This window comes from Aotus nancymaae, unplaced genomic scaffold (genome assembly GCF_030222135.1).
Source record: "Aotus nancymaae isolate 86718 unplaced genomic scaffold, 86718_ANA_hifiasm-v0.15.2.pri h1tg000108l, whole genome shotgun sequence".
NCBI classification, from domain to species: Eukaryota; Metazoa; Chordata; class Mammalia; order Primates; family Aotidae; genus Aotus; species Aotus nancymaae.
The window spans coordinates 18,455,699-18,483,196 of record NW_026988523.1 but is presented as its reverse complement, the minus strand read 5'-3'; the positions used below and the strand labels follow the sequence as shown (position 1 = coordinate 18,483,196).

The window sequence follows — 27,498 nt, the reverse complement described above, 5'->3', positions numbered from 1 at the left end:
GAATTTTATGGCCATGTGATGTGCTGACCAGTCAAAATAATAGTTCTGAGACTTGAAATACCTGGTGCCATACACTCACATCACAGAAAATTTCACTCAGTTGTCTATTTCTCAAATTAGATGTTTGAACTCATACAAATTAAAAGGTAGATTTGGCAAAATCAGCCCCTATTTTCATTCCTCTTCTAAGACACATATATGAATGACCTTAAATGTGTCGAAGAACTCATCTTCCATTGAATGTAATTATTTGTTTCCCAAATTCTTATCTCATTTGTTATCTTTCACCCAAATGCTTTGGTACTGTATAAGTAATATAAAGTGACCAAGTGCTTGGCTATCACAGAAGTCTTAAATAGTCTTACTTCAGTCTATATTAAACTTTGAAAAACATGAGAGAGACAATATTTTAGCTACATTAGAAAAATTAAAACTGGGGCTATTTCTAAAATCACATATTCTTTTTTAAAAATCCAAGCATGTTTCAATTTTACTCCATGTAATTTGCTATCTTCACAGGAAATGCATCCCAAATCCAACAAATAATACACTTTTCACATTCCATTATGCATATTTTTGCAGAAAATGAATGTTATTCTCAGAAGAGAACTCAAAAAGGATTTCTATGAAGTCTCTGGCAGAAAACCAACAAAGTTACAAATCCAAGTGGTATTTTCATTTTCTTCTTTTAAAGACCATGATGTAACATGAGAAAACAAAATACCAGAAGTGAAAGGCTGGCTCCACTAAAAATGTTCAATAATGAGGTTTTGTTTTTTTAAAATCACATCTTTTATGGGCTCTCTGGTCATGGAAACGAGATCAAGAAAGGTGGTTTTCTGGAGAGTTTGCAATCAAAGCAATGAAGATTTAAATCGGAATAAAAGGTAATGGAAAAAAATACAGTAAGGTAGAAAAAGATGATTCCTTGAAAGACATCAGAAATCAAGCCAGAAAAAGAGCAATGGTAAAGATTCACAGGAATTAAAGAAGAAATTGTGAAATAATTGGGAAGTGGTTTTAAATAATGATGTCAGCTTTTTTACATAGGATGTTAGATACTACGGTGCTATATTATTATATCATTTAATCCTCATAACAAGATATGAAGGGTACTATCACCTCTACTTTACTTTGGAAGCTGTTTTGGAGAGGTCTAGTAGCTAATTAACGGTCATATTACTAGGAAATAACAATCAACATTCTAACCCAGGTTGCAAGTCCACTGTACCTCCACTAGATCACACATAATCTATTTCTGTACACCACTGTATGGATCATAGACAATAAAATTAAACCTAAAATTTCAACAAAAGCAAGTAAATGCATCTTGGCATTTTCCACAAATATTTGGAATGACAAAACTTAGGGGAAAATGATAGTAAAAGAATAAAACATGTTTAAAAACATAAACTACTCTGAAGATAATTATACCAGGTCTCCCAGAAAGGAAGCATTTGAAAATCTGTGGGCCTAACAAAGGAAGTATCTGGAGATATGAGCAAAAACGCAGCATAAATAAAGTGATATTGATGTTGACATGTGCAGCGCAGATAAAATGAGAGCCTGTTATGTTCCCTACACAGGTCATAAAACTAACATGGGCAAGTAATGAGAGAGGCCGTTTCTTAGAAGCTGATACAGCTTGAATATTTGGCCCCTCCAAATCTTATGTTGAAATGTGATCCCCAGCTGGGCATGGTGGCTCATGCCTGTAATCCCAGCACTTTGAGAGGCCAATGTGGGGGGATTACTTGAGGTCAGGAGTTCGAGAATAGCCTGGTCAACATAGTGAAACCTCGTCTAAACTAAAAATGCAAAAATTAGCTGGGGATGGTGGTGCAGACCTATAATCCCAGCTACTCAGGAGGCTTAGGCAGGAGAATTACTTGAATCTGGGAGGCAGAGTTTGCAGTGAGCTGGGATTGCACCACTGCACTCCAGCCTGGATGACAGAGCAAAATTCTGTCTAAAAAAAAAAAAAAGAAAAGAAAAAGAAATGTGACCCCCAAAGTTGGAGGTGGGGCCTATTTGGAGGAGTTTGGGTCATGAGAGCAGATACCTCCCAGCAGTAAGGAGTTCACATGAGATCTGGTGGTTAAAAAGTCTAGGACCTCCCTCCTCACTTCTCCCCCTTTCACCATGTGATGCAGTAGCTTCCTTTTGCCTTTTGCCATTAGTAAAAGCTTCCTGAGGCCTCACCAGAAGCAGTTGCTGAAGCCATGCTTCTTGTATAGTTTGCAGAACCGTGAGCCAAATAAATCTCTTTTCTTTATAAATTACCCAGCCTCAGGTATTCCTTTATATATAGTGACACCAAATGGACTATCATGGAAGCTTCCTTCAGTACAAATAAAAATTTCTTGACTAGTTTCACTGACAATATTTTTCAAAAGATGGAAGATAAAACATTAAATTGCTACTCCAGAGTTATTTCTGTTCAGCAAAAAATAACCAGCAGGCAACAAGGATGTGTTGTAAACCTTCAAAAATAAACTAAGGTGTTTAAGCTACAAAAAGAAAAGAAAGGGAAAGGCTGAGTATAGAAGAGTAAGTGCTACAGATACACAGAAAGCAATAAGCATTGCAGGAGGCAGGTGCCTATAATCCCAGGTACTTGGGAAGCTGAGGCAGGAGAGTTACTTGAGCCCAGGAGTTTAAGGTCAGCCTGGGTAACATAATGAGACCCCCTTCTCTTAAAAAAAATAATAAAGTTAGATATTCTTTTGCCAAAGACTCTCTAAAAGAAAAAAATCAGGAGATAATACAATTCTGACAGTAACTATCTCTGTATATTTTTAGGAAAGGAGAAAGATAAAGTGGCCGATGGTGTAACATCTCAGCGAGTGCCTAGATTGATTTGTTAAGGGATACTATGAAAAGGTGGAAAAAAGGGTATGCAATCAAGTATGATAAAATAATATTAGGAATCCTACAATCCAAAGTGAACTAGGTTTCAGAAATATGTTAAGAAAAAAATAGATTTAAAATTAGGCATATAGTAAGAAGACAATGAAGAAGGATATATCTCCTCTTTACATGAATAATAACTTGCAAAGAGAAAGAGAAACTGGAATTCTAACCTTGCTTTCCTCTTCTCAATCAAGAAGAATAAAATTCAGACAAGAAAGAGTAGAATACATATTGGAAATGGGAAATAAAATCTTAAACAGAAGAAATCACAGCACTATCTCATTCTGGTAAATTGTTTCAGCATTATGGTCTTGTTTCCAACATGCCCTTCCAGCTCTAAATTTAATTCTGCTATTTGAAGATGAGGGACATGTTTTCAAGTTCTAAGTAGGGAAGGGTTTATTTTTAGTAAAAACCAGGTCTACCACAGTGCCTGCTTCACTTACAGCCTTCAATACTAAAAATGCCCCAGCCCCAACTGAAAGGGTAGCCCTATGTAGATCACATAACCTTGCCTTCTGGCTAAAGCTGATTAGACCAAGAGTGTGACCTTGGCCAAATTATGCCAGTGGCATAATGAAGCAAAATGATTTGGGCTAAACAATCAGATTCTCTCAAAATACTAATTTGGAAACATGGAAAGAGCTAAGGTGTTACCAATAGATGTGAGGCTTAAAAAATTTCTATAGATAGATGTCTTGAGTAGAGTCAAGGCCATGAGGGGTGTTATGGAAAACAGAACAAATAAGAAAATATATATTGAGGAAGCACAGGCTGTAAAGTAGAGAAAAGGTGATACGGAAGGCCTTAGGAAGAGTATTAACCACTGACAGAAGATCAGCCACAGTGGGAGGGGCAGGCATTGCATGAGGTTAGTGGGTGTAAAGCTGCAATCTTGGTGTTTGAACCCTACTGGGAAGATCAACAGATCCCGTCCAGCTGCTGAAGTGTTTACAGCAGCACTGTATACTCCAAGATTCTGAACTGACATTCCATTCTCCTAGGACTGGAGTGCATAGCTGTCCTTGAACTCTTAAGAAATTCATGCTTTTCTGTCAATTCTGTCCTTAGAATTAACTCTCTCACACTCAAAAAGAAAAAAAAAAAGAGGAAGTAGGTATGTATGACAGCCCTGGAACCAGAAAGATCTCCATTGGAGGCTGTTCAGGATTTAAAGGAAATTCTATAATTTCATCTTTTTAGAATGAATAATTTAATCTGCCCTAGGGAGGGGACTTTACTGGTTAATAGTGTGGACCACAGAATTAAGTCATACCTGAATTCGAACCCTTGGGTCTGCATAGACATAATGTCAACATTTGAAACATAAAAACTGTTTTCTTGCCAGTGTATATAGAAACATCTTGTCCACAGAAGAGTGCTTTCACACAGTAGGTACTCCACAAATATTAGGGAATACATGTATCAATTAGATAAGTTACAAAATTTATCTAAGCCTGTCTCCTAATCTCTAAAATTATACTTGACCTGCCTCAGAGGATTGTTGTAAAGATTACGTGAAGTAAACATTTACTGCCTCACCTGGTATGATGAGCACTCAGGAAGTATCCTAATTATTAGTATTTTTATTCCTGTTTCTAAAATATTTTCAGCTGGTTTGCAATATTTGTGCTTTGTAAAGTATTTAGTATTTGTAAAATTGGATGTAAAATCATATGTAAAAATCTAAACACTATATCAACATATAATTTTAAATGTTTTTACATCGATCAAGCATCATATGTGTGAAATAATGACCTTTTAGGCTTTGACTCTTTTCTTGATAAGTTTTCATGATCTACAAAATTGCTCAATTCATAATTGCAGCAATTAAATCAAATATGCTTGTCCAAATTGGAGGCAAGTGTGTGATGTCCATAATGCCCCCCAAATCCCTCCAATAAACAAGTGCCAGAGGTAGCACAAAGTAAAAAGCAAATTATGGAAATATCTGTGTTGGGAAGGTGGGGTAGGATAGGAATTGCTATAGTAATTTTTTTTTTTACCGTAACTCTCTAAACTTGTGCCTATATCACATATTTGAACATATGACTACCAAACTATATTTGACAGTAACTTAAAATGTATTTTTTTTTTTTTTTTTTTTTTTGAGACGGAGTCTCGCTCTTGTTACCCAGGCTGGAGTGCAATGGCGCGATCTCGGCTCACCGCAACCTCCGCCTCCTGGGTTCAGGCAATTCTCCTGCCTCAGCCTCCTGAGTAGCTGGGATTACAGGCACGTGCCACCGTGCCCAGCTAATTTTTTTGTATTAGTAGAGACGGGGTTTCACAATGTTGACCAGGATGGTCTCAATCTCTCGACCTCGTGATCCACCCGCCTTGGCCTCCCAAAGTGCTGGGATTACAGGCTTGAGCCACCGCGCCCGGCCAACAAAATGTATTTTTTAATGTTAAAACCACCATGACATTTTTTATCAACAAACTGAAATATTAAATTTCTTCACATTTGCCATCAGAAGGCATCTTTTTTTTTTTTTTTTAAGACAGTGTTTCGCTCTTGTTACCCAGGCTGGAGTGCAATGGCGCGATCTCGGCTCACTGCAACCTCCGCCTCCTGGGTTCAGGCAATTAGAAGGCATCTTTTAAGTTACATTTGTATTGTATCTGACTACATTCTACATTCTTTAGCTAGAGAGAAAACACTCAGTTCATAAAACCTGAGAGTGAATTGCCCTGAGAAACTTTGTAGAAATGCATATGTATAGCATACAAACTGGAACATGAAACCTGCTAAATGGAAGGTAAACATTTGACTTAAGGATGAAAATGAAAGTTAGTTTAGAAAATACTTTGATTTCTGGAAGAATCTCTATGAAACTATTTATGGTTGTGACTCTCTTAATTACTGTAAATTTTTATACTTTTCTCTATTCTTCAAATCAAATTCTATAATAACAAAATATATAAGCCAACAAAGTTCTGAAATGTGACAGTTTTCCTTCCTACTAACAAAGAGAGTAATTAAAGAACAAATTAATTTAGTATAATAAAACGTAACTATTAAAGTTTGTTGAGACACTATCACTGTTTAAATTGCATAAAGATCCACTTAAAGGTTTTGGGTGAAGTTACATATGACTAAATTTTATAATTTAAAAATCTAAATGTATTCATTTTAAGTGCCGTTAATATTAAAAATTTTGTCCTCTTCCTAACTAAAAATTTCCAGTTTTAAGCTTAGAGTAAATTAAATCTCCTACTTTGGCAAAGTTAGATGAGAATTAGGCTGTGAGAAATGGAGATGTTAGGAAGAGATGGAAGAGTGAAAATATGCATCTACTTCCCCTACATCTCTAAACTCCATTAAAAAACAGCAGGAAAGGAAGTTTTAGTGGTAAAAACCAGAAACAATAAGAAGTGAAAAGGAGAAAATGCCAATAAAACCAGAATCCAGAAAGCAAGTACATCTGTAAATGACAGGCCACCTGAAAAAAACTGTATTAAAAGCCTATAATGAGAGAAGATGAAAACCATAGTATCTCTCTTACTATTCCCAATGTTGTAGAAATCACAGCACTTCATTGTGATTATCTTTTTTACTTACCTGGACTTCGAGCCCCATGACATAGGAAATAGGGTTTATTTTTCTTTGTACCATAGTGCCTAGCTACTGCATGTTTCACATAAAGTAGGTGCTCATAGATGTTTATGGGACTAATGAATACAACTCATGTTACTGTGATAAACAAGTATTCATAATAACCCCTGTCTCATCCACTCGATGTGTTCTGTAAACTATAAACTGACTACTCTTAGTTTGTTTGGTTTTGCCCTATTATTAATCAACAGGCCTTGCTAATTCTTTAAATCCTATTACTTGTTCAGAGCTATTTCCGCAAAGGTCATCAATATCCAGGGATCTTAAATCTAAGCTTAAACCTGCCGAAGTTCAAGAGGAGTTCAGTAGACAGGGATTCTCACCCACTGAACAAGGACACCAGGCAGAGATCCAAACTGTGAGTCCACAAGTAGTCTTCTTGATCATATAATTTAAAAAATTTTACCTTAGGGGAAAAATAATGATTCACTGTTTATATATTATTGTATTAATTTAAAATAGTTCAAAGCACATAAAGTATTGATTTCTCTACTATAAAGACAATTAAATACTATGTATCCTTCTCTCTTTAAGTGATTTGCACCAGTCATCTTCACTAATAAAGATTCAGAGTAAACATGCAATTTTGAGCCTGATATTCTAGACTGTTAAAATAAGACCATGACTGGATAACTCATTTTGGAATTTTAAATTTCCTTTGACTGAAGAGAGAACTGAAGGGAATAAATGATAATTCCTTGCACTTTATGTTTGAAGATTTGGCTCCCAAGTTGTGAAAGGGAGTGCAGTAGTTGCCCTTTATCCAAGAGGAATATGTTCTAGGACTCACATTGGATGCCTAAAACCGTAGATAGAACTGAACCCTGTGTATACTATGTGTTTTTCTAAACATACATACCTGTGATAAAGTTTAATTTATAAATTAGACACAGTCAGAGGTTAACAATAATAACTAATAATAAAATGGAACAATTATAATAATATGCTGGCATCGTAATGTTTGCTCTTTGGGACTTTATTAAGTAAATGAGGGTTACTTGAACACAAGCACTGCAATAGTCAATCTGATAACCAAGACCGTAGTGCATACAGGGTGGATATGGTAGACAAAGAGATGACTCATGTCCCAGGCCACACAGAGCAGTATGATGTGAGATTTCATCAAGCTACTCAGTGCACTGCACAATTTAAAACTTGCAAATTGTTTATTTCTGGAATTTTTCATTTAATATTTTTGGACTGAGATTGACCAAGGGTAACTGAAATCAGAGAAAGCAAACCCTTAGATAAGTGAGGACTACCATATTCGTCCAGCGCTAAGGCATGTTTTGAGGCTTTTGCTTAGTAGTATGTTGTTGTGGTTTGTTGGTGGTTTTTAATTTTTAAGTGGAAATAATGTTTGTTTCGAAAGGTAACTTTAGAAATTTAATGAAAGAGAAATAATGTTTTTAAAAGAAAAGAACACTGAGAGTTTGCTGATATTTGTTAAACTCGGTAAAAATTTTCTTTTAACATTTTTTTCTATTTTGTTCACATGGAGGTTATTATTATTACTAATAAACCGTACAGTTTGCATGATGAAAATGAGTGCAGTAATTGATTTGCAATGGAGTATTTTTATTATCTACAAAAATAGCATTTAACTATAGCATCCATTTTAAATATATATATAAATATAAATATATACATATATATAAATATATATATAAATATATATGTAATATATATTTGTCCATCATATGTGCTACATAGAATCACTTTAGATCAAGGCTAAAACTTTAGAGGTCATCTAATTCATCGTGACAATTTCTGCCTAAATATTATGTTTATACATGGATTTGATATTATATGTCATTATCAAACTATAGTGAACCATTCATAATAATGTCTGCAGTGTAATTCAAACAATATGTACAGGAATATGTATATTTATAAGACAAAGAGATATCTAAAAAAAGTAACTGTTATAAATTTCTAACAATTCTATTTTCTCCAGAACAAGTAAAAGAATATCTGTACATTGTAGTAGCAAACTTGGATAGGTGGATGTCTTTTCACTAGGAGCAGGAATTCAGTTATGACTTTTAAAGCTCATATTCCCAGAGTAAGTTTTTTTACTGATAATACAGGATAACAGATAGAAAATTGATGTTTGCTATGCATTCCTAGCATACAAATTGTTTAAAAGGCTCCCTACAACTCCCCTACCTGGTCTCATTTGTTGAAAAAGCAAAACTGTTTGAGTAGGGTAGAAACAGGAAATATTACATCTGTTCTACAGTGTCTTATATCAAAATTTCTATCATAGTTTTTCTATCAAAGTTGTTATGAACTCTATCTAGATACTGGGGGTGGGGGGAAATCAGGCATAAAGTAAGGAACATTTTCAATAGCATCAAGATGAGTGTTTTATATATATATATATATTTTTTTTTTTTTTTTTTTTTTTTTTTGAGACAGAGTTTCGCTCTTGTTACTCAGGCTGGAGTGCGATGGCACGATCTCGGCTCACCGCAACCTCCGCCTCCTGGGTTCAGGCAATTCGCCTGCCTCAGCCTCCTGAGTAGCTGGGATTACAGGCACGCGCCACCGTGCCCGGCTAATTTTTTTTTTTTTTGTATTTTTAGTAGAGACGGGGTTTCACCATGTTGACCAGGATGGTCTCGATCTCTTGACCTCGTGATCCACCCGCCTCGGCCTCCCAAAGTGCTGGGATTATAGGCGTGAGCCACCGCGCCCGGCCGAGTGTTTTATATTTAAAAGAAAGAAAAACTAACATTTGCTGACTGCCAACAATTTTCTAATTTGTTATAGCCATTTTGAGGACCATGTGTCCTATATTCCACTCATGCATCTCAAAATTTAATTTTAAAGAAAACGCTTATTATGATACCACAAAATGTAAAAGTTGATCTATCCCAAAATTAACAACTAACATAAATGCAGGTAGCAACAAAAATCCTAAGTTTTGTCTTACTCCGTTAGAGAAATGAAATTCAAAAAACATATGCAAAGCATTACAACATAAATGCAAAAAGGAAAATCAAACAAAAAATCACTTATGATCTGCAAAATCATAGGTAGGGAAGACAATTCATTGAAAAACAAGTATATTACATTCAAATTAAATAATCATTACCATTTTCACTTAGGCATACACCTTCAGAAAGCCTTTTTACTATTTTTCAGGGCAATTTCATGGCTTTTTTTTTTTTTTTTGAGACAGAGTTGTGCTCTGTCTCCCAGGCTGGAGTGCAGTGGCATGATCTCGGCTCACTGCAACCTCTGCCTCCAGGGTTCAAGCAATTCTCCTGCCTCAGCCTCCCAAGTACTTGGGACTATAGGTGCGCGCCGCCATGCCCAGCTAATTTTTGTATTTTTAGTAGAGACGGGGTTTCACCATGTTGGCCAGCATGGTCTCGATCTCTTGACCTCGTGATCCACCCACCTCGGCCTCCCAACATGCTGGGATTACAGGTGTTAGCCACTGTGCCCGGCCTCATGTGCATTTTCTTAGCCTATGTTTCATGACCGCAAAATTAGTCTCCTTTCTATTTTGTATGTTCCTAAATGCCTTGAGGCAAACAAACATTGCCAAAAATAAATCAAGATATTACAATAAAGGATCTTAGCCAATAACGAGATAGAAGAATATAAAAGATTTAAGAAAAAACGTGCAATATGCATGTGACTATGTACACACATGCACACACACAGAAACACACACACACATTCTTTGGGCAGGAAAGCTAACTAGGCATAAACAGTGCATATATATGTTATTTCCTAAATATAATTTATATTAGTTTGACTATGTTCATTATTAATTTCAAATATTTGGTTTTAGTATTTTTAGCTTTTAATTATTTACTAATTATCAAGTCTTTACTCAATACCTATTGTCTAGTACAAATAATGTAGACTTTGCATAATTTCATTCATTTAATCTTCATGGGCCTTTTGAAGTAAACACTATAACTACTATAATTTTACAGATGAGAAAGCTTAACCACAGAGAATTTTAGTGATTTGCTCAAGGTCACACAGCCAACAATTGGTTGAGCTGTATCTGAATCCGCATTGTCCAAGTGCTAATCACTACGATATACAGCCTATTGGAAGCATTGTAATATATAATTCCCGCCGTCACAAGAGGCTTAATTAATCCTTTGAGGAAAAGACAAATATAAATAAATCAGAGAATAATTCAAGAAATTGTTAGGAGGCATCAAATCCCCTCTTTATTGATTAAAGCCTAAATACATCTCATACTTATTCTCAAGGTCATTAAATAAAATAGGGGCATGGAGTAGAACAAGAGGAAATTATGGCTTGGCCAAAATAATTAGATCCACCTTTATGATTTCAGAGACACTGAAGGTCTCCACAAGCCCAGTAATACTTCCATGATCTCGCATGGTGTTGTCGAACCTATCCGATATGAAACGCTCCCCACTGAAAGTTTATTTTAGTAAGAAAGAAAAGGCAGAACTGCTTTCTATAGTGTCCAATATGACACTGGGGAAGATACTCATGGCAGGGGTTAAAACACTTCACATTAATGTATCTGTCATGGTGAGCACATTCGCTTGGCTTAGTTGATCAGATTAGCCCACAGTCACCTTGAAAAACAGGAAAGCAGAGACGTAAGGAGATGTATGGTTCCAGAGGTAGAGAAAAGTACGACACAAAGCCCTGCAAGGGTGACCAGAATACAGTGTGACACTCTGTGGCGCACAGCTCCAGACACCAAATGTAGATTTCTAACAACAGAATGAAGCAAAATGTACATCCATGGAAAGATGTCGGGTATCCCATAGGTAGAGAGATAAGTTAATGTTTTGCTGTTTAACTTCTTTACTTTGTACTTGGGGAAACTAGGATCAGAATAAGACAGTGAAACCTTTCATCATAATTTGCAAAAAGAAAAAAGGTATGAGGATACATTTACCTAAACTTCAGCCCTTCTAAACAAAATAGATTACTTCTATTGAGCATTGCCCTTTTAGTTTGCTAAGAATAATAACAGTTATTGAAATGCTAAAAATATTTTTTCTTTGTGTGGAAAATATTGCATATGATATTTTTTTAGATGTTCTACCACTTGATCTAACCTGGACTAAAGTGAGTACATATGCTCTATACTATGTCTGTATACCACTCTTCTGATTCACTTTTTTAGAGCAATACCCTTGATTTTACTGCAGTTAGTGTAGAATACTAATATTTTCCTTAGACATCAAAACAAGCCAGAAACTGGCCAAAGAAATAACTGACATTTGCATTACCTAACATGCAGGGGAATACTGGCCTATATTTTTGTGGGCTGTTCTGTGGCATCCCGAGATTGGGGGTCCACAGGCATGGAAAGAACTAGTGAATAGTCAAAAAAAAGAAAGAGTTATTTTAGATATGCTTCATTTTCCTAACTGCAACTTTAAAGGGTAGGTGGGGAACCCTGAAAAATCCAGAGGCTCAAAGCTTTAGAAATTAAATAAAAGGCAGGCTATGGAGACACAGAAATAGTGGACAGCATCTGTGTAAAGTCATTCTTCGCAAAAGTCAGAACCAGGAGCCATGAACTGAATTATATTCTCTCAAAATTTATACATTGAGCCCCTAACCTCCAATATAACAGTATTTGGAGATAGGGACTTCGTAAAAGTAATTAAAGTTATATGAGGTCAAAGGGTATGGCTCTGATCCCATAGGATTACAAGATACCAGAGAGCTAACCTGCTCTCTGTCATATGAGGACACAGTGAGAAGGCAGCCATCTTTGATCCAGGAAGAAGGCCTGCACCAGAAACCAGTCTTACTAGATCTTGATATGAAGCTTTTAGCCTCTGGAACTATGAGAAAGTTAGCTTCTGTTTATTAAGCCACACAGTCTATATTTTGTTATAGCAGCCCAAGCAGACAAAGGCACCTGGCAACTGTGCTTATTTGTGACTTCTGACAAATAGATGAGTGGCAGAAAGTTTGAGAGACTGAAGTTTTAGTTTTCAAACATAAGCCACAAACTGGTATTTTATACAAAACTTGGGCTAGATCATGAGAGGCTTAAGAAACAGACTTATTTTAGAAATTGATCTTAAAGATTTCTGAATTTGGACGGGCACAGTGGCTCACGTCTGTAATCCCAGCACTTTGGGAGGCCGAGGCAAGCAGATCATGAGGTCAGGAAATCAAGACCATCCTGGCTAAGACAGTGAAACCCCATCTATACTAAAAATACAAAAAAATTAGCTGGGTTTGGTGGCACATGCCTGTAGTGCCAGCTACTTGGGAGGCTGAGGCAGGACAATCACTTGAACCCAGGAGGTGGAGGTTGCAGTGAGCTGAGATTGCGCCACTGCACTCCAGCCTGAGTGACAGGGCAAGACTCTATCTCAAATTAAAATAAAAATTTAAAAAATTTGAAAACAGTGTCTAGAGTACGCAGCACATAGTAGCTTCCTTAAAATTTACTGCTGTCATTTATGAATTATTTACAACATATGAAACAATTATAAGAAGTGCGACAACAAATAAAAACTTGCCTCCGTCCTCAAAGAATTTACAATAGTGGAGAAAAACATGTAAAAATAAACACTATAAGTTGTTGTGGATGCTAGGAGAGAAGTCAGTCTGTATCACAGAGTGATTAGATAATCCCAACTATTTGAAAATCTGCCAATAAACTACAATAGCTAGTCTTGAAAGCAAAGCTCTAGCCGGGCGTGGTGGCACATGCCTGTAATCCCAGCTACTCGCGAGGCTGAGGCAGGAGAATCCCTTGAACCTCAGAGGCAGAGGTCTTGGTGAGCTGAGATGGCGCTATTGCACTCCAGCCCTGGCAACAAGACCGAAACTTCGTCTCCAAAAGAGAAGAAAAGAAAAAGAAAGCAAAGCTCTTCTTAAGCAGTACTAAGAATCTACAAGTCAATTTAAAACTAGATATTCTGATTAGATTAAACAGATTTGAAGTAACTAAGGATAATGATGAATGAAATGTTTAGGGGTAGATTTTTTTTTAACCCTTTTAAAACTAATGTTTAAAAATTTTACTCACTTTCTTTCTATGCTAGATCATTGCTATCTTATGCGAAACAGGAGAAACAAGCAGGACCATTTATATTTGTCTCATTTTATTTCTTGGTAATTACTAAACCATAGTTGGGAGGTGTTAGAATTTTGAGGACAAAGTTTGAGAAGTGTTATCCTATATAAGCTATTATTTAAAAATATTAAAATCCTAAATTAAGAGTAAAATAAAACCCTAACTTGCTAAAATTCTATTTTAAGCTGTATTTCTCACCAATATTAAATTTCAGTATTACTCTTGAAGAGAGTGATAATATTATTTTAAGTGCAGGTTATTCTGTCAAAGGTCATCCATGGCCAGGCGTGGTGGCTCAAGCCTGTAATCCCAGCACTTTGGGAGGCCAAGGCGGGTGGATCACGAGATCAAGGGATCAAGACCATCCTGGTCAACATGGTGAAACCCCATCTCTACTAAAAATACAAAAATTAGCTGGGCATGGTGGCGCGTGCCTGTAATCCCAGCTACTCAGGAGGCTGAGGCAGGAGAATTGCCTGAACCCAGGAGGCGGAGGTTGCGGTGAGCCGAGATTGCGCCATTGCACTCCAGCCTGGGTAACGAGCGAAACTCCGACTCAATAAAAAAAGGTCATCCATATACAATTTTACTTAACACAGATTTTCACTGTAACAGTATTATAACTATTTAAAATAAAAAACATACAAAATCACATATTTTTATAATTATGCGATGTGGAATTCTTTTGAACCAAAGCAAATCTTGGTGAAGGTAAGATTTTTACCTTCTGTCTTCTTGCCTTACTTTATTACCAATTTCCAATCACACAAAGACGTGCTTACCCAAAACCCTGTAATAATCCTATCATAATTTTAAATGTTTCAGCCTAAAGTAGACATGGAATTTTTTAACCATGAAATAATATCATTGTAAACCAAATGTTGATCATATTTCTAAATGGCTGACACATTGTATGTACATATGCAAAAGATATATTTTTAATTTATTTAACAGACTCACAAAACAGTTACTATGTGCTGAGATCTAAGCACTTTGCAAATATTCCAATTACATTACTTGTATCAGCCAGTTGGCTCACGCTGTAATCCCAGCACTTTGGGAGGCGAAGGTGGGCAGTTCACTTGAGGTCAGGAGATCGAGACCAACCTGGACAACATGGTGAAACCCCATCTCTACTAAAAATACAAAAATAGCCAGGTGTGGTGACTATGCCTATAATCGCAGCTAGTTAGAAGGCTGAGGCATGAGAATCCTTGAACCTAGGAGGCGGAAGTTGCAGTGAGTGGAGATTATGCCACTGCACTCCAGCCTGGGCAACAGAGCGAGATGCTGTCTGAAAGAGGCAAAAAATAATTACTTGTATAATGCTAATGTACATTTTGAAGAGGATAAGTTTTTTTTGGGATAATCAGAAAACCCCAGAGTGAGTTGGTGACCGTTAATTAATAGGAAGGTAGATGAAACCTATTAATAGCTAATAATAATCTACTTGTGTCTTCCTCTAGGTGCTTCATGCAGTGCAAACAAACACACTCATGTCTTAATAGTTTTCTTTCAATCTGTTCACTGCTTCCCTGGCAGTAAAGACTAACAAATTTTGCCAATCCTTGTACTCTAACTCAAATGGAGGCATTAGGTAAGGATGGACTCTGTCCTTTACTTAAACAGGCAACCCAGTACTTAGTACTAGCGAGCACCATACTGGAAGAGTTTTGTTCTTCATGTGATTCAGAGCCCAGGAAATGCCTAGCATTAGTCTATTCTCAACATATATTAATCCAATCAACAAATAAGTTTTGCCTTAAGTAACTGGATTATCTTTTCATAAAGGGATTCCTTGAAATTGGTGAAAGCCTTTTCTGAAAAAGGCATTTCCTTTTCCCAGTAGATTGTCAACTAGGTAAACAACAAGCAAGTCAAGAAGAAAGCTGTACCCTGTGCCTTCAGCATTTGAAATAAAATTATTTTTAGATTTTCTAAGAGTTATGTATATTTACTGAGAATAGGAGCTACCACAAATTAACAATCCAGTCTTAAAAAGTAAAGAGACTGGATTGAGTCTCTATTTTTCTGGGAACTGAAGAGCTATTGAAATTACCAAATAAATTTCCATTTCTTTGTTCTGTAGTTTTCTTCAAAAATTTTCATGTTTTTTGAGATGTAAAATTTATTTTTAAATAGTTGCAGTAATAAAATGGGTTTTTGTCCAGTAGTTTTTACTTATTTCCACTTTCCATTATGCTTTTAAATTACTAAAGCCATTAAAATATAATTCTTTATTGTATTTATACTTACCTAAATATTGTAAAATTGATTGGCTTTCCCTTGACAGTCTTTTCTTGTTCAAATAGAAAAAATCAAGTTGGCAAAGACATTTGACCTCCAGTGATTCTGGATAGGGATTGCAAAAAGAGAAACAAAATTGCAGAACCAGTCCAGGTGTTGAGACCAAAGGTAAAGGCAAAAGAGAAATCAAGAGAAGGTTCTGTCTTACTACCCTGTGCCTTGGGAAGACACCAAAGAAACCAAATGTGGGATTGAAGTGTAAATCTACAGAAAACTAAGATGAGTTTCAAAGTATAAACTGTGCGATATTAGTACTTAAAACTGACTTCAAAAGAAAAAGGCAAAGCAAAAAAAGTGAAATAATAAAGCATAAAAAGAAGATAGTTTATCTATTATTGGTATGTCCTCCCTGACTTGAAAACTTCAGGAAAATCACAACTATCTGGACACCCGAGAGAATATGTTAGCATGTATAATAACTGAGTTTTCCAGATGGCCCAAAGCTAAACAAGGAAATGGGTTTGAGAGTGTGAACCAGATAGAATTAAAGAAGAGATTCTACATGAGGGCACCATGGAGTTTCATATGAATAAAAATCCAAGTGCTTTTAGTGATTTTTCTATTTTAGCCTCTCAAAAATACTGTAACTGACAGGGTGTGGTGGCTCACTCCTATAATCCCAGCACTTTGAGAGGCCAAGGTGGGAGGATCTCTTGAGGTCAGGAGTTCAACACTAGCCTGGGCAACATAGCAAAAAATTAAAAATACTTAGCAGGGCATAATGTCACACACCTGTAGTCCCCGCCACTCAGGATGCTGAGGTGGGAAGATCACTTGAGCCCAAGAGTTTGCCGGTACAGTGAGCTAAGACTGTACCATTGGAGGAGATCCACGACAGCCGAACAGGAACAGCTCCGGAGTGCAGTTCCCAGCAAGAACAGCGCAGAGGGTGAGTGCTCACCACATTTCCAAACAAGTTTTCACGGCCCACAGACCAGGAGATTCCCGGGCCGAAAAGCGCGACGAGTTTTCAGCATGGCGGTTTCAGCCAGTGCCGCGTCTGCGCAGAAACTCACACCAGTCTGGGCGGCCCTTTGGCGCCGCAGCTCAGCAACGCCTCTGCTAGCAGACTGTGACTAGACTACTCCGTGCGGGGTAGCTCTGCACGGAATGGTGGAGCGCCCAGCACAGCATCTGAGCTCCTATAAGGGAAAGACTGTCTCCTCAAGCAACTCCCTGACCCCGTATGCCCAAAGAGACACCTCATAAAGGACAGCTCAGGCCGACATCTGGCAGGTACCCTTCTGGGACAAGAATAGCAGAGGAAGAAACCAGTAGCAACCCTTGCTGTTCTGCAGCCCCCACAGGTGATCCCCAGAAAAGTGGGGTCTGGAGTGGACCTCCAGCGGTCCTGCAGCAGAGGGGCTGGACTGTTAGAAGGAAAACTAAGAAGCAGAAAGAAATAGCTTCAACATCAACAAAAAGGATGTCCACTTAGAGACCCCATCCGAAAGTCACCAACTACAAAGACCACAGGTAGATAAAACCACTAAGATGGGAAGAAACCACTGCAAAAAGGATGAAAACACCAAAAACCAGAACGCCTCTCCTTCTCCAAGGGATCACAACTCCTCACCAGCTAGGGATCAAAGATGGATGGAGAATGAATCTGATGAATGGACAGAAACAGGCTTCAGAAGGTGGATAATAACAAACTTCTCAGAGCTAAAAGAACATGTGCTAACCCAATGCAAAGAAACTAAGAACATAGAAAAAAGGTTAGATGAGATGCTAATGAGAATAAACAGCTTAGAGAAGAATATAAATGACTTGATGGAGCCGAAAAACAGCACGAGAACTTCATGAAGCATACACAAGTTTCAATAGCCGAATTGACCAAGCAGAAGAAAGGATATCAGAGATTGAAGATCAACTCAATGAAATAAAACAAGAAGGCAAGAATAGAGAAAAAAGAATGAAAAGAAATGAACAAAGCCTCTAAGAAATATGGGATTATGTGAAAAGACCTAATCTACGTTTGATAGGTGTACCTGAATGTGACGGAGAGAATGAATCCAAGCTGGAAAAACACTCTTCAGGATATTATCCAGGAGAACTTCCCCAACCTAGCAAGGCAGGCCAATATTTAAGTCCAGGAAATATAGAGACCACCACAAAGATATTCCTCAAGAAGAGCAACCCCAAGGCACATAATCGTCAGATTCACCAGGGTTGAAATGAAGGAAAAAATGCTAAGGGCAGCCAGAGAAAAAGGTCGGGCTAACCACAAAGGGAAGCCTATCAGACTCACAGGGTATCTCTTGGCAGAAACCCTACAAGCCAGAAGAGAGTGGGGGCCAATATTCAACATCCTTAAAGGAAAGAACTTTCAACCTAGAATTTCACATCCAGCCAAACTAAGCTTCGAAAGCAAAGAAGAAAGAAAATCCTTTATGGACAAGCACTTGCTGAGAGATTTCGTCACCACCAGGCCTGACTTACAAGAGCTCCTGAAAGAAGCACCAAACAAGGAAAGGAACAACCAGTACCAGCCACTCCAAAAACATACCAAACACAACCATCTGATCTTTGACAAACCTGACAAAAACAAGCAATGGGGAAAAGATTCCCTGTTTAATAAATAGTGTTGGGAAAACTGGTTAGCCATGTGCAGAAAGCAGAAACTGGACCCCTTCCTGACACCTTACACTAAAATTAACTCCAGATGGATTAAAGACTTAAACATAAAACCTAACACCATAAAAACCCTAGAAGAAAACCTAGGCAAAACCATTCAGGACATAGGCATAGGCAAGGACTTCATGACCAAAACACCAAAAGCATTGGCAACAAAAGCCAAAATAGACAAATGGGACCTAATTAAACCCCAGAGCTTCTGTACAGCAAAAAAAACAATCATTAGAATGAATCAGCAACCAACAGAATGGGGAAAAATTTTTGCAATCTACCCATCTGACAAAGGGCCAATATCCAGAATCTACAAAGAACTAAAACAGATTTACAAGAAAAAAACAAACCCATCCAAAAGTGGGAGAAGGATATGAACAGATACTTTTCAAAAGAAGACATATATGAGGCCAACAAACATATGAAAAAATGCTCATCATCACTGATTATTAGAGAAATGCAAATCAAAACCACGTTGAGACACCACCTCATGCCAGTTAGAATAGCAATCATTAAAAAATCTGGAGACAACAGATGCTGGAGAGGATGTGGAGAAATAGGAACACTTTTACACTGTGGGTGGGAGTGTAAACTAGTTCAACCATTGTGGAGGACAGTGTGGCACTTCCTCAAGGACCTAGAAATAGAAATTCCATTTGACCCAGCAATCTCATTACTGAGTATATACCCAAAGGATTATAAATCATTCTATTATAAAGGCACATGCACACATATGTTCATAGTGGCACTGTTTACAATAGCAAAGACCTGGAACCAACCCAAATGCCCATCGATGATAGACTGGACAAGGAAAATGTGGCACATATACACCATGGAATACTATGCAGCCATTAAAAAACGATGAGTTCATGTCCTTTGAAGGGACATGGATGAATCTGGAAACCATCATTCTCAGCAAACTGACACAAGAACAGAAAATCAAACACCCCATGTTCTCACTCATAGGTGAGTGTTGAACAATGAGGATACATGGACACAGGGAGGGGAGCATCACACACTGGGAAGGTTGGGGAGGGATAACATAGGGAGAAATGCCAGATGTAGGTGATGGGGGGATGGAGGCAGGAAACCACATTACCACATGTGTACCTATGCAACAATCCTGCATGATCTACACATGTACCTCAGAACCTAAAGTACAATTTAAAAAAATAATAAAAATAAATAAATAAATAAACAAACAAACAAATAAATGACTGTACCATTGCACTGAATGAAGCCTGGATGACAGAGTTAGACCCTCTCTCTAAAAACTTTAAAAAGAAATACCATAGGCTTAGCTACTGGCTATTTGCATTTGCTTGGTGGGTACTGTTGTCATGAAAATTTGTTCCATGGTCTGGAGAAATGCTATTGAATAGTGTTCCTTACACCATCATTCTTTTTTTTTTTTTTTTTGAGACAGAGTCTCACTCTGTTGCCAGGCACTAGGCTAGAGTGCAGTGGCATGATCTCAGCTCACTGCAGCCTCCGCTCCCAGGTTAGAGCAATTCTCCTGCCTCAGCCTCCCAAGTAGCTGGGACTACAGGTGTGCACAACCACGCCCAGCTAATTTTTGTATTTTAGTAGAGATGGGGTTTCACCATGTTGGCCAGGATGGTCTCAATTTCTTGACCTTGTGATCTGCCCGCCTCAGCCTCCCAAAGTGCTGGGATTGCAGGCATGAGCCACTGACCCTGGCCTAGACCATCATTCTTTAATGCCAATTCAAAGATTAGATTTGCCAAATCATACTGAGAAAAATGACTCTATTGAATCTTGTTTGAATGGTATGTTAATTTCCAAAATGGCATAATGATTAACAGTTGGCTCCAAAGTCAAATAATCTAGGTTCAAATCTTTGCTCCACCACTTACTGTGTAATCTTGGGCAAGTAACTTAAACTCCCTGCCCTTCAGCTTCCTTGGTTATAACATGCCACTAACAATTGTCCCTACCACATATGACTATGTGAGAATTAAATGAGTTTTGACGGATAAAATAATTTAAACAATTCCTGACACACAGTGAGTGTTCATAGCAAGTATATCATTATTAATAATTTTATTTTATATTATATGAAATAAATAACATTACTTCTTATATATTCAAATTTCATATATTATGAAATTAGGAAAATCAGTAATAAATAATGTTCACTAACCACACAGACTTAACTGGATGGCTTGAGTTAAAACAAGACAAATTATGAATTATATAAAATCCTTAAGTCCAGACATCTTTAATAACACATGTTAATGTCCTTTTACACTGCAGGCAGAAACATTCTAAATACTTTATCATTTACTGGTTATCTTTAGCTTACTATGGAATCTGGCAGCAGGAGGCTATAAATATGCATATACCTATATATGTGTATATATGTATGTATTGAAATATATAGGTATATGCATATTTATATATGTATGTATGCACATCCTGGAATTTATCTGTCATTATTATTTCTTTGTTCCATCTATAGATTATATCAAATCCAATCCCTGAAATGGAAGAAGCCAAAAGCCTAAGTTTGGAGGAAGACTTTGAAGGACAGGCTACACATACAGGCAAGCAAAACTAGAAGAAAAAATAATCATTAAATTAGAATTAAATCTGGCAATATCTATTGTTCTTATTGACACTATTCAGTATGTACATTAAGTAATATCTTTATATAAATTTTTAGACTAATTTAAAAAATATTTGAGTGGGCAAATTAATTTTTGAAATCAAATAATTCCTAACAGTTTTATTTAGAGGTATAGAGGAAAAAAAACACTAATTATTGATAATTTATTGCTGCCCAACTATCACAAGACCTCTTGTCTACGCTAGAATTAAGCCACTTCGCTCTCTCTTGATTGTACCCCACCCTCACTACAAACTTTCATTGTAAATAATATTAGACCAAAGGTAAATAAATGGCCTTTAATTTTAATTTTTTTGAATCTAAAAATATAAAGGGAATGATAAGATATTCCCTTTAATCTTTTGAATAAATATTTTTTTGAATCTAAAAAAATAAAGGGAATGATAACATATTCCCTTTATTTTTTTGACTAAATAAATTTCAGTATTCCTCCAGAAAACCTAAAATTTTATTTTATCCAGAGTCTGTTTTCTTAATCTGTTAAATTATGTTTGGCTCTCTATATGCTACTCCTAAGAATTTAAAACTTAAATATCATGATTTAAAGTTAAAAATTCACATTTAACTCTATTCAATCTTATTTGAATGGTAATTTCCTATCTCTTTTAATTTGGGTTGAACCATCAAATTTAGCCAGAAGTTTGAAAGAATTCATACAAGTACTAGTTAAAATGTGTGATTGATTTTATAATAGCAATGTGAGGAATACTTTCCTAAGTATGACAAACAACAACAACAACGACAAAAAGACCATTAAAGGAGAGGTTGGTAAGTTCAATTATAAAAAGGAAGAAAGGATGATGGATGAAGGGATGGAGGGAGGGAAGAAGGGAAAGTGGAAGACAGCGGAAAAAAGGAAGGAAATATCTGCTGTCTGGTAAAGGTCACCGGGAACAAAAGTCAAAAAACATTTAACAAATTGAGTAAAAACACTGGCAACTCAATCGATAGTGTTCGTTTCCTAATATATATTAAGAGCTCCTACAAATCAGTAGAAAAGAAACCAATTACTAACTAGAACAATGAGCAAAAGATAGGACAGATCATGGGGGAAAAAAGAAAAAGAAAAAAGTAACACAAAAAACCTTAATGAAAGTAAGTAAGTTTAATAACACATTCTTGGCACCCTCATGCATTGTTGATAGCAGTGTAAGTTGGTACAATCTCCATAGGGGCAGCCTCACAATATCAAAATTAGTAATGTATATGCCCTTTGACCAAGGAATTGTACTTATATAACCATAAATATACCTGCACAGATTCCTTTAAAACGTATGCACAAGATTCTTCACTCAGCATCATATGTCATAGAAAAAAATGTAGAAACAAACAATATAGATCACTATGAAACTATTTAAGTAAATTATGTACATCTACACAATGGAACAGCATGCCTCCATTTTCCAAATTTTCTAAAGGAAGAACCTCTTCGTGTGTATACCAAAAAAATCTCCAAGATATAGTATGAAACAGATAAAGCAAGGTAAGGAAAAATGTGTTTAATACACCACCATTTGTAGAAACCAGGAGCAAAATGGAGTCTATTTCTTTAAACAAACATACACACATGTATATTTTGTATATACATAAAACATATCTAAAAATATTGATATGAACACTATATATGTACAGAAAAATCTTTGATTGCCTGCATATAATATAATACATTCATGATGAATTTATATTAAATATGTATCATATATATAAAACAAAAATTATTAGGCAATATGGAGGAGAAAGAAAGAATACATCCACATATAGAATATTATATAGAATATGACATTAAAGGTGTGGATATAGCTAAGCTTTAGTGAAGGATAGTAGGTTTAATATTCCTTGTTTTAAAGAATTTAAGACCTTCTTAAATGAATAATGCTATTAGTCATCAGGTCAACTGAATATCAGAATTCCAGTTGAATCATCCTTTATTTAATTAGTTTTTCTTAAATCTGCCAACTGGCCAGGCACAGTGGCTCACACCTGTAATCCCAACAGTTTGGGAGGCTGAGGTAGGCAGATTACTTGAGGTCAGCAGTTTGAGACCAGCCTGGCCAACATAGTGAAACCCCATCTCCACTAAAAATACAAAAATTAGCAGAGTGTGGTGGCACAGACAGGGGAAGCACTTGAACCCAGGAGGTGGAGGTTGCAGTGAGCCGAAATCACTCCAGCCTGGGCAACAGTAAGACTCCATCTCAAAAAAAAAAAAAAAAAATCTGCCAATCCTATTCTTTCTATGTTTGTAAAAGACTCCTAGAATCTTAGAAAAATGGGATGGTTACGTAATCATTTTCTTAAAGACATTGTAGTTTTGTTGAGGTCAGGCCCCCTGCTCACCAGTTGTCATTTACATACTATTGTTATTCTTGTTTCCCCAACATGCTGAGTTTCCTTTCTTAATACTGTAATGCCAATTTTAGTTTGTTGCTGAAGTTTTTTTCTTAGGTAATAAAAGTACTATTTTTTCCAAAATTCTAGTATCCTCCTTAGACTCTAATATTTAAATATACTAACCCCAACCTTTTGCCAGTAGTTCAAAGTGCATAATTTATATTTTCATTAGTGCAAATGTTTCTGAAAGATTCCTCACCAAAACCCATTTAACAAGATTAATGTGGGAGCATATTTTTATGAGCAGGGCAGTCAGAAATTTATAGTCCAAACAAGATTTTTTTTTTCTGATGCAGGAGATAATAAGTTTATTCCCATGGCAATACTTACACAAGTTTCAATTATGCTAATAGTCCTTTTGAAAATAAAAGGGGAAACAATTTATTTGTAATTTCATTCCAGGACCCAAAGGAGTAATAAATGATTGGAGAAAGTTTAAATTAGAGAGTGAAGACAGTGATTCAGTTCCACCTAGCAAGAAGGAGATTCTCAGGCAAATGTCTTCTCCTCAGTGTAGGAACAGCAAAGATTCAAAGGAACGAGTCAGCAGAAAGGTAAGATAATACAAAAATCAGTAATAAATAATTTACAATGTGTTTTCTAATCTAAATAATCACTTTAGATTATTAAAAATATATTGATTGCAATATTGTTTATGCTGGCAAAAAATGGAAATGAAGTGAATGCCTATTGTGGCATTCCATACTAAGAACACATACAGTTATGAAAAGAATTAGTTACAAATACATGAGTTGACTTAGAGATAGTTTCACAATATGAGAAAGTGAAATACAGAGAATTCCATCTGGGGAATTGTAACAAACCTGCTCCATTTGTTTTGAAGAGATGTGAAGAAAAAATAAATTTAAAAGTATTTTGAAACACATAAAATACTATGAAAATGTGACACATACTCATTATTAAAAATTTTATGCTAAGGTTAAACTTTGAAAATGTATCTGAATGTGTACATATCCATATGTCTGAATATGTGGCTAAAACAACTTTTCATACAAATGCTCAAACACATCGTCAAGTCAGATTTGTATGGTCTGGTCTGTTAAATTAACAGAACTATGGCAGCAACTTAAGAATTATATGAAACATTAGGAATTTTTAGGGTTAAAACTAAATTGGGAGAATATTATTATTATTACTATTACTATTTTGAGACAAAGTCTCACTCTGTCACCCCAGCTGGAGTGCAGTGGCACGATCTTGGCTCACTGCAACCTCTGCCTCCTGGATTCAAGTGATTCTCCTGCCTCAGCCTCCCAAGTAGCTGGGATTACAGGCACGCGCTACCACGCCCGGCTATTTTTTGTATTTTTTGTAGAGATGGAGTTTCACCACGTTGCCCAGTCTCTTCTCCTGGACTCAAACAATCCCCCTCCTCTGCCTCCCAAAGTGCTGGGATTACAGGCATGAGTCCCCACACCCATCCTGGAACAATAATCTTAAAACAGAAAAAAATATGATAAGGAAAAGAATGACGACATTAGGGAAACAAATATAAGAAACAGAAATAAGAGAAAGAAGTAATGAAAGCATCATAAACTTTTATTTAACCTAAATCTCAGTGTCTTCTGTAAAATAACACTAATAATACCTATCGAAGAGGTTATTTGTAAGGATTAAATAACATAATCTATGGGAAGTGCTCAACACCCAGTAGGTTTTTTATAAACATTAGTTTCATGTCTTCTCAATTCTCTTCTACTTTAAAAATTGATAGCATTTGCTGTTTGAGAGGTTACATGATGATAAGGAGGCAGCAGATGATCCCACATGGGAACCATCTAACTTCCATGGTTCTGAGCTGCTCCACATCTATCAATCACACTATGTCCCATTGTTCCTTTATACCTGTTTTCCTTTTTGATTGGGGGAATGGGTACTTAATATTCTATGGAATACATTAGTAATGGATTAGCTATTATGAAAGGGCCTGTAGGTAACTTTATATTCCAACTGCAATGAAAAGTAGCTGTCTTAGAACATGGAATTTAGGTCTTTTCTTACTTTAGCCTAAACTAGTGAATAATAATAACCTGGAGGGCTTGTTAAAATATGGATTACTTAGCTTCACCCTTATAGGTTCTAATTCAGTAAACCTAGGGTGTGATGCTAATGCTGCTGGTCCAGCAATTAACCTCTTGGATGATCTGATGAACTCCAAATGATAAGAAACACTGTCTTGCTTGAATTCCATCCCACATATTCCAAAAAAATCAGTTATGTTTTAAGACATAATAGTGTTTATTGCTATAAAGAAAATAAACCAGTATAAAGAATGGAGAGTGTGAGATGGGGACTTTTTAAGGTAATCAAGGAAGGTGACATTTAAACAAAAGCTTGAATGAGGTGAAAGAGAAAGGCACATCAGGAATAAAAGGTCCAGGCAGAGAAAACAGCAAAAGTAAACTCCTTCGGTTGAGAATGGGCTTGGAATAAAATTTCTGACTGAATAATTTCTATCATTTCCTTAATCTATTCTCAGATGAGCATTCAAGAATATGAACTAATTCATAAAGAGAAAGAGGATGAAAACTGCCTTCGTAAATACCGTAGACAGTGTATGCAGGATATGCACCAGAAGCTGAGTTTTGGGCCTAGATACGGGTTTGTGTATGAGCTGGAAACTGGAGAGCAATTCCTGGAAACAATTGAAAAGGAACAGAAGATCACCACAATCGTTGTTCACATTTATGAAGATGGTATTAAGGGCTGTGATGCTCTAAATGATAGTTTAACATGCCTTGCAGCAGAATACCCTATAGTTAAGTTTTGTAAAATAAAAGCTTCGAATACAGGTGCTGGGGACCGCTTTTCCTTGGATGTACTTCCCACATTGCTCGTCTATAAAGGTGGGGAACTCATAAGCAATTTTATTAGTGTTGCTGAACAGTTTGCTGAAGAATTTTTTGCTGGGGATGTGGAGTCTTTCTTAAATGAATATGGGTTACTACCTGAAAGAGAGGTACATGACCTAGAGCATACCGAAATAGAAGAAGATACTGAATAAAGAATCACTATGTCAATACCTCCTGTTTATCCTTTAGGCATTGGATGATGGTTTTGGTAGTATCCATATTGCTTTAGTGAACACAATATGGGCATGGCTGTTAATTTGACAAAAATGATTGATGCAACAATTGAGCTATTAGCATTTCTTAGTATTAGTTATTCAAATTGATACAATGCTTCACTACAAAAGACAGTTGTCTTCAGCAACATTATTAGTAGACAAAGAGAATGTGGATAACATTATGACATTTTTCAAAAATCCCTTTCAAGTTATGTTTTGGCTTTTTTACTCCATGTTTCCTCCTCACTGTTATTTTTATTTGGGCTTTCCAAATTAATTATTAATTATCATTGTATTTGTGTAATAAAAATAAATCTCATGAGGAAATAAATTTTCTATTTGAAGTCTATTCTTTCTCAAGTGTTACATTACCAAGGCCCTAAAACATCATGAAGCCCAAAATACAAAACATCATTCAGTAAAATATCTTACATTCCAACCAAAGAAACTTAGATCGCTGTGCCAAGTTAAAGTGGTATTTAAGAAAGGAAGCAAGATCTTTTTATTCTCTGGGTAGAATAATAATATTTAGGGGCAATAAAATTACAATATTCATTTGCTGATTGCCTACTACGGGCCAGTATTTTATACCTATCATCTCCAATTCTTAACCACAAATCTGTACCTAGATAGTATTACTCCCATTTTATAAACAGTAAAACAGAGAATCAGAGAAGTGAAGTGGAAGTTCTAATTTTATTTCCCTTGAAAACATTTGGAAGTCTTTCCTCCAACACCAAAACATTTTGGAGACACAGTCTCTCACTGTCGCCCGAGCTGCCAGCTGGAGTGCAGTGGCACAATCTCGGCTCACTGCAACCTTTGCCTCCCAGGTTCAA

At 36.4% G+C, this 27,498-nt stretch overlaps 1 protein-coding gene across 4 annotated transcripts; it reads left to right on the top strand.

Moving 5' to 3' along the window:
* The first annotated feature begins 6,787 nt into the window (after positions 1-6,787).
* PDC (phosducin) lies at positions 6,788-27,007 on the top strand. 4 transcript variants are annotated; one of them, XM_012444652.2, is made up of 5 exons: positions 6,817-6,890; positions 15,908-16,010; positions 21,013-21,097; positions 23,974-24,125; positions 26,072-27,007. In XM_012444652.2, the coding sequence occupies exons 3-5, from the start codon at positions 21,037-21,039 to the stop codon at positions 26,594-26,596; spliced, it is 738 nt and encodes a 245-aa protein (XP_012300075.1). In that variant the 5' UTR covers positions 6,817-6,890; positions 15,908-16,010; positions 21,013-21,036; the 3' UTR covers positions 26,597-27,007. The 4 variants fall into 4 exon arrangements, with proteins under 4 accessions (XP_012300074.1, XP_012300075.1, XP_012300076.1 ...); XM_012444651.2 differs by lacking the exon at positions 15,908-16,010 and having other exon boundaries at positions 6,788-6,890; XM_064370569.1 differs by lacking the exons at positions 6,817-6,890; positions 15,908-16,010 and adding an exon at positions 18,703-19,496.
* Positions 27,008-27,498: the final 491 nt, after the last annotated feature.

Excerpts from the sequence above, each read along its gene's own strand:
- PDC (XM_012444651.2), top strand. The coding sequence starts at position 21,037 with ATGGAAGAAGCCAAAAGCCTAAGTTTGGAGGAAGACTTTGAAGGACAG. Across the intron at positions 21,098-23,973 it reads AGGACAGGCTACACATACAG|GACCCAAAGGAGTAATAAAT; the intron begins GCAAGCAAAACT and ends ATTTCATTCCAG. Across the intron at positions 24,126-26,071 it reads AGGAACGAGTCAGCAGAAAG|ATGAGCATTCAAGAATATGA; the intron begins GTAAGATAATAC and ends ATCTATTCTCAG.